This window comes from Anopheles bellator, chromosome 1 (assembly GCF_943735745.2).
Source record: "Anopheles bellator chromosome 1, idAnoBellAS_SP24_06.2, whole genome shotgun sequence".
NCBI classification, from domain to species: Eukaryota; Metazoa; Arthropoda; class Insecta; order Diptera; family Culicidae; genus Anopheles; species Anopheles bellator.
Window position 1 is genome coordinate 12681382 of NC_071285.1, and position 13981 is coordinate 12695362.

Sequence of the window (13981 nt, forward strand, 5' to 3'; positions counted from 1 at the left end):
GAAGGGGGCCGCCGGCACCCTATGTTGGGCTTAGGATTTTGTTTTATTGTTTCGTGCCCTTTTCATACCTGCACCTCTCAGGGCAGGACAGGCACGAACGGGCACGGCGACCACGGCGACGGCGACGTGAGTGAGTAACCAAACGCAGCGCAGCGACCCCAAAAATGGGGTCAACCTGCCGCCGTCGCGAGCCGTCGAGCCACACGAACTTGCTAAAAATCGTCGTTCGAATTCATCGAACGATTTCGTAACATGCGCCAGGCGGCAAGCGACGAACGGCGCCAGAACATTCCGCGCGACCATTGTTGAAAGCGAGATGGTGGCCACAGATGCCGTTTCAGGCGAATGCAGTTCAAGGCTTAGAAATTGTTTCACGAAAGCTCAATAGATCGCTGAAGGCAAATTTGTTGAACGAATTTACGGCTTTCTGTTTAAAAATAGCCAAAACAGGAAACTGATCAATTTATGTAAATCCGTAGCATGAAGACTTTTTCTGTCCCTGTTCATCAATTTATTCGCATAAAGTGATCGCACCAATTGAAAGGCCCCACTTGAAGATCGAACCGTTTGCAAAGAAACTCGGAATCCTCCACCTCGAACTACGAGCCCATTCCGTGGCCCAACATCATTACATGGCGATGCTGGGGCGGCGTTATGGAAGAGCCAGCGGAGCCTGGAAGTGCAACTGGCCTTCGCTGCGCCGTGGTGGAATGGAAAATTGCGAAAAAACGAAATGAGATTGAAATGATGAAATAGAAAGAGAGGACGGGAAAAAAAAACATCGAACAACCGTTTCCCGGTTGATCGGCGCGATCAGCCGTCGCGGGGAGGAGGGGCGGGGAAGAGAGTACGATCGCCGGCTCTGGGCCGGGAGATAATTCCGTTGAGTGAAGCGCAAGGAAAAAAAAACACAACCCGACGACGCATCTGCACTGCAACTGCAGCGCCACCAACAGCCACCAGCAGCAGCATCGGCCGTTTGAGCTGAGCCGCACCCGAAGCTCCATCCCATCCGTGTCGATCAGCCGAGCGGCAAAAGGGACATCTTCAGCCCCGTTTTTCCGCGACCGTGAGCCGCGCTCGAAAGCGGCCGGGCGGGGTGACCGATTTGGAGTCGGTGGCCGTTTTTCCGGCCTTTTCAATCGACCGGCCCGGGGAACCTGTTTTCTTTTTGCTTGCCACCGATGGGCTGATCTGTGTTAACGGAGAACAGAATAGAAGATTACGCTCGCAAGAGACCAGCGAGTTCGAGACCGCAACAGCTGACTCGACGATCGACGGAACCCCTCAGAACGGACCGTCTCACGTTCGCCTCCCGTTTGTCCCCTGCCGGTGGCCGAATAAATAATTAGCAACACTTCCCAACAGTCCCCCCCTTCCTCGGGCCACAAGATCACGCTGCGCCACCAGAACGTGATCGGCTTTCGGTGGGGTTCGTCGCCTGTCTCGCGTTGTTGTCTCCATTATTTTGCGCACAACACAATCGATGATGCCGGTGGTCGGCGAGGGCGGTCGAGGGGACGCTTTTGCCCTGTGCGGGAGTTTGCCACGGACCAGGACCCACACCAAGGGGAAGAAAAAAAAATATTCCGATCCATTAATCATGTGTAAGTGTTGAAAATTGATGAACCGCTAGACAATTCGATCTCCGATGCCCAATTCTGAAACGAGTGTGTGTAGCGAGCGGGCAAGGTTGTTACCGTGTGTGTGGTTGTGTGTGTGTGTGTGTGTGTGCCAGCCACCCCCTTCCACCACACAATAACAATGGCAGCAACAAACACGCCACGACGGAACAAAGCATTAACACACCCGTTTTGAGAATGGAAGACGGTCTCCTTCCCCGGCCACCCTCACCCGCCTGCCCGCCCTTTAACTAGCCTACTAGCCACCGTCACCCCGCCGGTCCCCTCGCCAAGCCAGCCTCGCCGCAAGGCAATTGTTGTGCCCGAATAGGCGTTGCTAAAATCCGTTCAAATGCGACCAAAGAATGGTGGCCGCGGAACGAAAAACGTCGCCGCCGTCGCCAGCGTCGTCTTTTCCTCTTCTTTTCGGTCACCTCCGAACGGACAGAATATTTGATAGCCACCCACAATCCCCCCCTAGCCCACCCAATATCCCACCCCGAGCCCCGAATCCGACCGAAGCCTTCCGTCGGGAGTGAGTCTTGATTGATCTTCTTGCGTTTTTTTCTTTCTTTCCTTTCTTTCCATTGTTTCATCTGCTTTGCAGTGTTTTCTTTCTTCTTCTTTTTCTGCCGATCGAATGATCGAACTTTGGAAGGAGCTTGGTAGAACACCACGCTCAAGCCAACCGGTGCCGGGGTGGTCGACGGCGATCTATTTTACGGTTCTAAAATTCGGCAATTATCAACCACCCCCCCCGTACACTCCGCAAGTCGGCCTGGGTGAAATGGGCCCACCTTCTCCCTGCCCGCCGGAAGCATAGTTAAAATGCGCCCACCACCCACCGTGCGGGCGTGATCAATGATCGAGCTGATCTCGTCGTTACCCGGTTTTTTTAGTAGCTCCTCACTTTGCTGCCATTTTTTTGGTCCGGTGAGCTTAGGCGGGCGGGATCATTTTTCATTTTCATTAATTCTATTCCGCGTCTTTTCCATGGCCCCCCACCCCGAGATTTCTCCCCCCTCGAGGATTTTCTTTTCTCCCCCACCGTGTTTTCTCTCTTTCGCACATGGAAGAACTTTAGCTCTCCTCTCCTTCGTTGGTTTCGTTCTCCTTTCGAACGACGCTGGGCCATCTTTTTGCCTTCATTTGTGCTGCTGCTGCTCGAAAAACGTTACATTCGCATTCCACGGCACGGCAGGTGGCCACGGTCCCTAGTGAGCCGGGAAAATTCGGTTGCGGCCGAGAAATGGTGTAAAAGTAAGGCGCGCGCATTCGCATGACACTCCCCGGAGTTCCGGGCGCCGGCGGGCTGCGGATGGAAAATGCTAATCAAAATCTCACACTCCACGATGCAGTGTGGCCCCGGCAGTGGTGGTGACCCAGAAAAAGGGGGCGAGAAAAGACAGGGGACCCCCAACCCGCTAGGCGGCTAGAATTGAAGCCGCTACAAATTGAAGAAGAATCCAAACGGGGGAAGTAGATCACCGTTGGGTTGGGCCCCCCCGCGGGGGAAAGTTAGTATCATTTTGGGGCCGCTTCGTCGAGGTGTAATGTGAGACATTTGATACCCAAGAATTGGCGCCGTTGCACCGACGTGTCGGAATGCTGCGGCGGGCTGATTGCTGGGTTCGCTCGAGCCGCATCAACTTTCTTTCGCTTTTCTGGGCCAATTCTCTGGGATCACCCGAGTGGGTGCTAATCTTACTACAAAAGTAGGTTTCCTTTTATGTTAAAACTGAAAGAAGCTGATGCGAGATTGGTTCGGAGTGCAATGATTAGCTCTAAACGGATGTCAAGCTAATAGCAGCAATTCACCCCAAAAACAGCCCACCTATTATCTTGACTATCGGAAAATGATGAGAAAATAATCAAACGCAACGAAAAAAAGAAAAGAAAACGCGGAAACCCAAAAATCGATGCACCAAACTGGCCAACAGAAAAAGAGAGAGACAAAGAAACACAAATCGTTCACATAAGGGATCGATCGTTTGTTGAACACGTGCCGTGCGTGCGTCGGAACCATCACGAAATTTGAAACAACACTGTTATGGCATCAGCATAAACCATCTTCGCGCATTGCGCAACCTAATGCCTGGTGTGGAGTGTATTTTTGATTTCTTTTTGCCTATCCAAAACATTGACACTGGCCACCACGACGCCGATAGGTTGGTGGCACACGATCGGCGGGCTTCAAGAAGGGTGAGAAAGAAAAGCCGCCAATCACGGGTTCGATGGGAGTTGTTAGGTAGATCGTGAAACCGCGCCTTGTTCCGCGATCGCGATCCATCCGTCCACCCACCACCACCGGTGCCAGGGTGGTCAACGTGTCGTGGCCAAGCATCGGCTCATTTGCTTATCTGCCCGCCAGCATAATCCCGTGTGTGTGCCCTCTCGGCTCATTAACCCGTGTATCGTGTCGAGCGATCAGCAGCGGGAGACGATTCCTTAGGCCGGCCCAGTCCCAGTAGATGATGACGGCTGATACGGCGCATGTTTCTAAATTACCAACAACCCAACCAACCGGGAAGCTTCCCAAACAAGGGTTGATCGGTTGATTGATGACGGCCGATTGTACCGATCGGCCGCAGACCTTTCGAAGGAAGCAACTCTGCTTACGAAACCCAAAGCTGTGGTTTGGGGCCTTAAGGGTGGATTTTGTTTGGGGGCCGGCTTATGTTTATTAATGTTTCGAACGAAGAACACGATTTGTCACGACAATTGGTGATCGCGTTGGGCCTCCCGTAAGAGACAAAGATGTTACTGCTACTTCTTTTTATTCCAGTGACTCACAATCAAGACGTTAAATGCTCCAAACGTAACGGTCGTTTCAACCCCCGTTCGCCATCATAAAACAATCCGCATCCCACCGAACGTGCGCCCCGAAGTGAAATTTAAATTATTTCTATTGCGATCCAGATCCAGGGGACGACGATTGGAAAACGCTCACCGGTGATCGCACAACAAGTGCGCTCCAGTTCGCTCCGATTTCCGGCTTCGCGTGTGCGCGTCTGCAAGCTGGCCGACTGGCGTGCCAAGAATCGGTGCCGAACATGGTCGCGTTCCGGATCCGGCCCAACTTCGGGCTAGAAGTGGAGCGAAAAGTGTACTGAAGTGTATAGTGCGAGAGAGAGCGAGAGCGAAAGAGGATGCACTAGCTGCAGTCGGCTGCAGTGGCCGGTGCTGCGTGATCGTACATTCGTGTCGCTCCACGTGTGTCTGTGTGCGGAAACGTGTGCCCTGATAACCAGAGCCAAGTGGCCCTCCCGCTGGCCCCAAAACATCCCTTTCTCGTCCCGCTCGAAGCTCTAGGGCAAGCACCGGTGTTCGCCTTATGTTTTTATGCTACAATTCCGTGCCCATCATGCCGTCCGGATATCGAGGCAACGGCCACATCGCACACCCCCCGGTCAACGGCCACATCAGTGAGTATCATCACCGTTCGTCGCGCGTTACAATTTGAGCATAATTTTCCTTGGTCGTCGCCGCCGAACAATGAAGCACAAATGGAAAACCTTTTTAATCCTTACCCTCTCACCGGGCGAACACCCGAAAATCGCCTCTATCCCTTACCATGCGGAGTGTGAGAATGGCGGATTGTTTCTCGCTCGGCTTTTATCACCATCAAACACCGGCCCCAAAACGGGATGGCGTTTTGCGTGAAGCAATTATAACTCGTTTTTATGACCCCACCCGGGCGGGCTGAATCGGTCCCATTATCAGCCCATCTGTGTGCCTGTGATTGTGTGTGGCGGGGAGCGAGCTAGAGGGATGCCGTGTTTCTCTGTCGCTCATCACTTTATTGCTGCCTGTCGGCACCGACCGGGCGAGGGAAGTGCCTTAACAGAAGTGACAATGCGTATCGTAAAATGTTTATGATCCACAAATTTTAGCACGTGTTGGTGAACAGCGGGACAGAGAGAGGGAGAGCGAGAGAGCCCATGGCTTCCACGAGAGGCACGAGATAATTGTGCTTAGATATCCGAAGAACCACGAAAAGGCCACAGAATAGACCACAGAATGGCGCAGGCTTACGATCGGCACGATCTTCCTTCGGACGCCCGTGGGACACTCTTCACTCACTAGCCCGAGGGCAGCATGAACTCACGGGAGGGGGGGTGGGCCAGCCGGCGACTGTTTGCACGGCGGCGGCCTCCTGCCTTGGCTTTTTATTCATCAAAATCAGCCTCGAGCGATCCTTTCGAGCGATTCCCCCGCTGACGACGGCAAAACGACGGTTTTACAAATGAGCATCATTTAAATATTTTACAGCCACGCAAAATGGCACAATCAACACGGAAAAAAGTGGCGGGGAAGACACACAAAATCGTGCTCCACGCCGCCACGGTCTGTCAACGACTCTTTGCCTGCGCATCTTCCGGCTTCGGTTTTTTTTCTTCTGCCTGAAATAACTCGCCGATGAGTCGAGGACCACGTGTGCTCACCGGAGGAACCGCTTTTGGGGATCTTGGTCGCGCGGACTCCGGAATTCCACGGAGTCTATTTATACGCGCGCCTATCTGTGCGAAGCGAAGATAAAGTTACGATTTTTACGAGCCTTCCGTCCGCCGGACCTTCACGCTTCGGTGGCTCCCGTGGTGCTTTTGGTGGTGGTCAAAATATTGGCGACAGCTTTGGCAGGTCGGCTGCGGTGGCTCTCGTTGTGTTTTCTCCGCTGTCCGGAATCCTCGGTCGATCAGCTGATTTCGGTAGCACAGCTTCTCGCAAAACAAGGTAAAAAACGGACCGTTTCGTTACGTCTTCTTTCCCGGCCGTTCCTCCGGGTCGGGCGCGTTTTTCTTGTCGCCCGTTGGATAACGACCCATCGATCGGCATGGCATAATGGATTGGAAATCGAGCAGCAGGATGATGGGGCGAGTAATGGGGCGCTCCCCGTCTAGCCGCCCGTTGGAGTCACCGAAGCTAATTTCTGTAATTATTCGCCGCCGTCGACGCGAGCTGCGAGGCTTGGCAGATCGATCTTCGAACGATCGATGCCGGGGCCCCGGGGTTCTACGCGGGGTTCTTCCCATGCTCAGTGCCCCCCTCCGGAGCGCGAAATGTAGTTAGCACGCGCCTTGCGCAATCGCGACACGCGCGCAGGACCGCAGGCTCACGCTCTCTCGCTCTCTCTCGCTCTCTACATGTTTTATCTTATTTTCTTGTGGCCCCGCGACGACGTTGGGTCGGGCGGCAGATTAAAAAGCGATACCCACGGCAGCTGCGATTGGCAGCGATTAAGGCTCGCGGGCAGCAGCCCTTTTCGGGTGGAGTCATTCGGGCCGAGCTGCGCCACAGCGGCTTCCTGGTTCGCGTCCCGGCTCCGAGGGCTCCGAGATGATTAAGTTTCCCCTGGCGCGCTGCGTCCGAATGCATGTCAGCGTTGCTCGGAAGGAATGTGATTACACTCTCCGCAGACGGACGGCCGGACTCCAAATGACTTTGGAATGAGTTTCGTAATCAATCCGGGCGGCACTGCGGTCGACGAATTGTCTCGTTTTTATTATTCCATTAAATTATAAGCCACATTCTTCGACCAGTTCGGCCCAGAGTGGCTCTGTGTCCGGGGGAAACCAATTCAGCCGCGTCACGGTGGGGCGAAGGAGCGTTTTTAAGCGTTTGTCAACACACTCGTCGGACACTCGTTCGCAGCGGTTGCAGCGCGGTTGTTTCGTGACCTTCGCGCTTAATTCGAGCGTGGCGCAGCGTTTAAGCATTCCCCGCGCAAACAAACAAGCGCCCCCGAGGCAGATCGTCGATCATGCCAAAAATGCTTCGCTTTCGGGTGTGCCCCCCGGTCGCCTTCCAACACGACAGTCACGAAGCTCTCCGGTTTCAGCAACATCAACTCGGGCATGCGTGACCACCGATGCCGAAAGCAAATATTGAATTACGCGCCCGAGACACACATTACGAAGTCGGCCTCGGGCCAAGTCGAATGCATCGACTTCGAACGGATCGAAAGAAGTGCAAAGTACGGGCCAAGAATTAGAATCATTGGCACTGACGGGGCTCAGCGGCTGTTTGGCCGAGCAGAATTCCACCTCGACGAAAACGGATCGCCCCGAGAGCACTCCGCCCAATCTTCGGGCCGGGCTGCCAAATATTGAAGGTCATTGTCGCGATCGCATGCCGCGCCGCGTATCGACTGCGACCGCCCGGGGCGCATGGGAAATTGACGTCCTGGGCGCGCGGTGACCAAAAAACGACCAAAGACTTCAGGCGAGGCGAAACCATAATAATTACACGCAAATTTGTCATCTACGTCCAGACCGGGGCTCCCATTCCGTCACCCGGGACGGATCGATTCCGGGTCGGTGTGTGGTTCGCGTCGCCAAATTATAGGATCGCTCCAAAAATGGGAAACAAAGCTAGGAATGTGTAGAAAAGCCCTCCTCGGGTGGTTCGAGCCGTTCCGGGTTCGGGGTCCACCGAAGCCCACAGCTTTATGTGTCACGAACGGAGACAAACGATTATGAGGTTCGATTTGTTTCCGTTCCAACGGCGGATGGAAATCTGCATCCCAACGGTGGGTTGTGTGGTTAGGTTAGCGATAAATTTTTAACTAAATTTCTGTGGCCCGAGTTTGTGGCATTTATATGTGGTCACTCACCGGAACCATCACTATCTCCGTTTCGACACGCTTTTGACAGTTTATGGGGGGGATCACAGCAGGTTTCGTTACCTTACCGATCGCTTCGGAGGCGTTCACTACAGATCCGGGTGATTGCCGACAGGTTTATGTGGAAACCTTACAGCTTAGTGAATATGTTGGGGAAGTTTAGTGTTTTAAGAATGTTGATAAAAGTACAGAAGATCCTTAGGACCATTTCGATGTCTCTGATCGTGGCTTGTTCGTAGATCATTCGCCTGCGCGGTCCACTGATCTGATTCACCGAAAGGCGAATGATGTCATTTAAAACCCAGCGTGCCCGTCAACTTCAGCACTAAACTTTGAGTTGGTGCTTAATAGTTTCTCTCCGTACTAATAATAATAATAATAATAATAATAATAAATAAATAATTAAAAATATCTAATTTCTCTTGGCCAACGTAAACTGAAAAGAAAACCATTAGTTTAACATGAAATTGAAAATTTTGTTTAAGATGTTTCGAAATGATCTTCTCTCGATCCTAATTTCATATCACTCAAGAAGTTTTGCAATGCGAGAAAAAAGATGGTAATCGCTTGGTACCAGTTCCACACTATACGTTGGATGCATTAAAACTTCCCAAACAAAACTTACGGAGCTTCTGTTGAGTGAACTTGGAATATGACCATACGAAAGTAATTCATAATAAATGATTCCTGTCCAGTCCCACCAAATAATAGAACCTTCCTGGTCGCTAGTCCTGGTTTGGCCACCGTTTCAGCTGCCTAATCACGCTTTGACCAGGATCGTTTTCATACAATATCACGATCGCGATATGGAAGAGTGAAAATTTCTCTTTGATCGATTGTTGAAGCGTCTGCCAGATTGGCCAGATTTTCAATCCTAAAATATACTTCCAAAAATCGGCCTCATGCCCATCAGCCTGACCGTTGTTAGGAAATCTAAATTTCGCATTCCAAACAAACACCTCCAAGTTGCGTTTGGTGCGCGGCGCCTTTCTTCATTTCGTTGTTCCGCAAGCTGGAACCACCGAAAAGGAGCGACAGCACAGGACAGGGACAGTCCCTTAAATCATAATCATCATCAACATGGAAATGAAGCCATTCCGCGCCAGACATTGCTTTGTCCGCATATGGCGTGTTGTAATGTTTTGCAAATATTTTAGCGGCAACATCCAACAGGCCGCCGAGCGGGACCGTGAAATGAGCAGGACCAAGATGGGGTGCGATGGGTTTTCAAAGTGAAGAATTTATTGCAAATCCACCTTCGGTCCGCCGCCAGGTTTAGTTCCGTAACTGATTCGGAAATTAGTGGCCACCAAAAATTAGTGGCACCAGATTATGCAAACCCCAGGCCCGACCAGAGGATGTTTTGCATTGTAAATGAAGCCTCCTGAAGAGAGCGCTCCTTCGGTCTCGCTCCAGCCAAACCCCATCAGCCTTTCTTCGGGTGGAGTGTGTCAACAGACGATCAAATTTAAAACCCGCTTTGAAGTTTGGCCTGGCGGGATGGCTTGGGCCAGGTGCAACGCTCCGGTGCATCCGGTGCACCCGGGTCCCGGGTTCCCCATCCCGACGCAAAGCGCAACAATCATCACCGGCATGCGAACCGGGCCCGAAGAGGATGGCCATAAAAAGGGTTTTACCACCGCCGTAAAAGCGCGTAAATGACCTCCTGCGCGACGCGAAAATGATGCCACCCGTCGCCGTCCCCACCACCGTCGCTGCCGTCCCCTTCCCCCGAGCCTTCGATGGCCGTGTAATGGGCGGTAATTATCACTTTTCACATTCCTGCTCGAATCGTTTTTCGATCTATCGGCCCCCGGCCCTCCCGGGAGGGATCGGCCCATGGACCGACTTCCAAGGGCCGCCCGACCACGACCTGCGCCACTTTCTTTCTCTTACACCCCCCATCCCCTGGGCGATTGAAGGGAAGTGGCCGCCGGGCTGTCGTCGTTCGTCGCTAATCGGATATCTTAATTGCCGTGGCCGTGCCGAAGAAGCGCACGAATCGGCGGCACACGTTTTGGGCATCCATTTCGCGGATTCACCGGTCACGGAGCAGCCGCGGGTCGATTTCGTGATCGCTGACCGACCGCAGGGTTTTGTTTGGTTTGGAGGGGTTTGGGATGATGATAACGAAACGCGAAACGGAAGGAAGGAAGGATGTCACCGGACCCGCGGCCCGGGATGTCTCGTTGGAACCGCCCGGCTCGGCTCGGCTGTCGATCGCGTTTTCTATTTCAAAATCCATGTACCGGACCCACGGGCGGTGGGTTGATGAGGAGAAAATATGCAAATTATGCGCACCGGTCCCGGGACGTGGTCCCCCCCCGCGTCGCCCGGTGGCATGCGTCTAATGTATGCAAATCATCCGCCTGGGAAGGGCGCTTTCCACGCTCGCCCATCACCGGTGGGACGGGTGAGATTTGTAAAACTGTATCACCGATCACCCATATGAGTCCGAACAGGAGGACGGGGAAGGATGCCGGCGGTGGCCGGATGTCGTCGATATCTCGCGCGGGTCGCGGCCGCGATCGCGTGATCACTCTTTCTTTCCTCGCGACAGCTTACTCCAGAGGACGACCCCCGGGCCGTAAGTGAAAACTGCCACTTTGCGCTCCGGTTGCGAGGGGGGGCGGGGGAACTGGTCAGAAAGCCGGCCAGGGGGTAGTGATGTGTGGAATCGAAAGCGGAGGAATGTTGTGACCTCGCAGATAGCGGCCAGGGCCAGGGCAGCGATCGATAGGGGTCCGCCCGTCTTCCAGGGGGCGTTTTGCTCCAGTTTCCCGGCTCCCGTGGCCCCCTGGTTCGAGCCCCTCCTCCCCCCCCGGGGACCAGGGTCTCCAGTGTGACCTTTTTCACGGCGCTAATCGACGCTCGAATCGATTCTGCTTGCCAGTCCGCCTCCCAATCGCTCGCCGCGTTTCGATGTGCGGAGCGTGTGAAAATCGCTGCCCCGCGCACTGTCTTCGCACCTAACCCGGGGAGGTTGGGGGGGGGGGGGGGGGGGGGGGGGGGCGAGTGTTCCGAAAGGGCCCCGAGATGGGCCCCGGGTCTTTCGACTGTCACAGTGTGTGCGAGCGCCGTGCAACGTCTTCGTTAACCGATGGGACGAGAAAGCGCACCCGCAGATGGCGATAACAAATTGTAAAACTTTATTTATGTTCCGTCGCGGCGCAATCCTTGGCGAGCGGAGCGCAGCATCATAATTCAAATTCTTTTCCGGCGCCCCGAACCAAGAGTCGGACCAAGAGTCACACGCTTAAATACGTGTGGCTCGAGAAACTTTCGCCGGGTGCCGGGTACTTTTTCCAGAGCGCACTCTGATTGTTTTCGTGGATTCTGTGTTGCCTGTTGGCTGTCAACGTAATCTACGCCCATCAAGCAGGCGTCTGGGCGACCAAACAACTCCATTTGCTCCGCGAGATGGAGATAAAGTTAAACGCTATTCCGAAGACAATTTCCACGTTTTCACGCTGCTTTCAAATCCGATCGGATTGGATTGGTTCGTGTGCACGCAACAAGACAGGCAGGAACACCAAGGTGGATTCTAAAACTCGGACCAGAAACTTGTCTCATCAGGACGGCAAACGAAACGGAAGGCGTTTTTGTGTAGCAAGAGTACAGAAGAATCTTGATGAAGTGCGCCACTGGTAATTAAGTTTTTTATTAATATATAAGGCTGGGGAAAAAGTCATCAATTTTTTTGGGTGAAATTCAAAACGTTGTTTAAGATACTTCTATTTTAAACTCAAATTGGCCTAAATTGAGCAGATGGAAATTCGAACCATCATGTGTAAATAGGGTGGCGCCCAAACATGGAGCTTCTTTGTAAATCGAGCTTTGCGCAAATGGCTTTAAGCTGTTCATTTATTGATCTTTAACTCCAAGCCGATGCTCTGAATACTAACATGCCATGCCGCTTAGATTATTTCTGTGATTTTATCGACATTTTCGATAACATGTCTGCCTAGGCTTTAACATAAAAGATATCTGAAACGGGTCAACTAAACAAAAATTGCACATTACTAACTGTTAAAGTATTGGCACGATAAACACCATGCATAATTTCAGAAGCCTAGCTTGAATTTTTGCCTTCATTGGACAAACACTGTAAAATGTACCGAATTTTCTCTTCCTTGACCTCCATCGTTAACACCCACAAACGAATGGAACAAACAAAAACAATGCAAGCATTTTTTTTAATTGTAGAGTATCAGCTTTAAAAAGGAGGTTAAACTTAAAACTGTAAGATCGATGCTCCACGAAATAAATTAGTGTTTATTTATTTATTTCGCATTAAGTAAAGGGGTCAAGTGGTCTAGTTGACACTTAAATATAACAAAAGAAATATAACGTAAGAATAACAAAAACATCAAAAAAAATATACAGCTGGTTGATGGACAGGAAAGAGTTTTTCGGTACATTTCGTCAGCGAATAAGAAAAGAATTCAGCATTTGGTGGTTTCAATGAGCTTACTGCATGACCAAAGAATGAAGATGCCGCAGTTATTAGATTTAACATCTTTATCACCCTGTGGCTGTGGATGGGCAGCATCTAAGATCGTTGCAACTTCTTCTTTATTCCATTCCTCTTTAATATGCCCTGAATATACGTGAACTTAACACTACATCCGCTCACGGTGGAGGTTCCCCAAAAGGGCGATCTCGTAAAAGATGCCTCCCCTAGAGGCTGCAAACTTTATTCTCAAACCCTCAAACAGTGCTCAGCCTTTTTTTAAAGCCTACTGCATGCCTCACTTTCTCGAAACTTCAAAACAACTCACACAAAAAGAGGGGTTATGACACTTTGAAAGCCCCGCACCGGTGCGGTGCGGCTGCCGGTAATTTGTCTTCAACGGCCCCGAATGCCGGAATGGTGCGTTAACGACATCGCCGCCACCGTTGGCCGTTGGCATGCTGCAACGAGTGCGCCACTAAATTGTCCACCAATCGCCCGAAAGTGGTGCACCAAGCGCCGTGAGAAGGGACACGGCAAGTGTGTTGGCTCGGGCGTTGCCTCGAAGACTGTTCTCGCTAATGATTCTAACTGTGTGCCACTGGCACGCTGTGACCCACCGATCTGGGTCACAGCCTTTTCACAGGGCTCCGACCGCCATCAACTGACGGCTGGCCCAGTTGGCGTTGTGTAACTCATAAATAACTCCCTTTCCGTAGCCGAATTCGGGGACGGCTTCTTGGCACCTGGCAGGGAGAAAACTTCCTTAGAGAGACCCCTCGGAGACCCGGAGACAAGTGCCTCCTTTTTGGGACGGGGTGGATTAGGGAGAAAAATTAGTTCAATCTCGCAAGCGCAACCCCGAAAGCTTTGAACACGTCCCACCATTAGGGGCCACACGGCGAAAGGCGAAGAAAATGATTCCCATTCATCGTGCGCACCGGCCCTGGGCCATAGATTAACACCCTTTTTTCGGTGCCCCGTGCCATTTACCAGTGCCGCTTCCGAAGAACGCGAGAGACGAAAAAAAACGGCCGATAATTAATAGATTTACTGTTGCGCCTTTGTGGCCGCCGGTGACAGGAAATGAGGGCCGAGCCGAGTGCACGCGTTTGCCTTTAACGCCTCATTTACGCGACATTCCTTAGCCCACCGTCGCCGGACCGTATCGTAGGTCATTCGGAGATCGAAGTCTGGCGGCCAGCGATTGGAGTTAGCGCTAATTGATAAATAATAATCGGGGGCCCCGGGGCTGTCAACCGAAACCGGACGGCAGTTTGCAAA

The 13981-nt window shown here is 52.2% G+C and overlaps 1 protein-coding gene across 1 annotated transcript in view; it reads left to right on the plus strand.

The window, feature by feature from the left end:
• The first annotated feature begins 4948 nt into the window (after positions 1 to 4948).
• The window catches only part of LOC131213507 (calpain-11-like), a 30509-nt gene continuing 21476 nt past the window's right edge, over positions 4949 to 13981 (plus strand). The window contains exon 1 of the mRNA XM_058207561.1: positions 4949 to 5047. Within this exon, the coding sequence (XP_058063544.1) occupies positions 4957 to 5047 (91 nt within the window). The 5' untranslated portion in view covers positions 4949 to 4956. The remainder of the gene's footprint in view (positions 5048 to 13981) is intronic.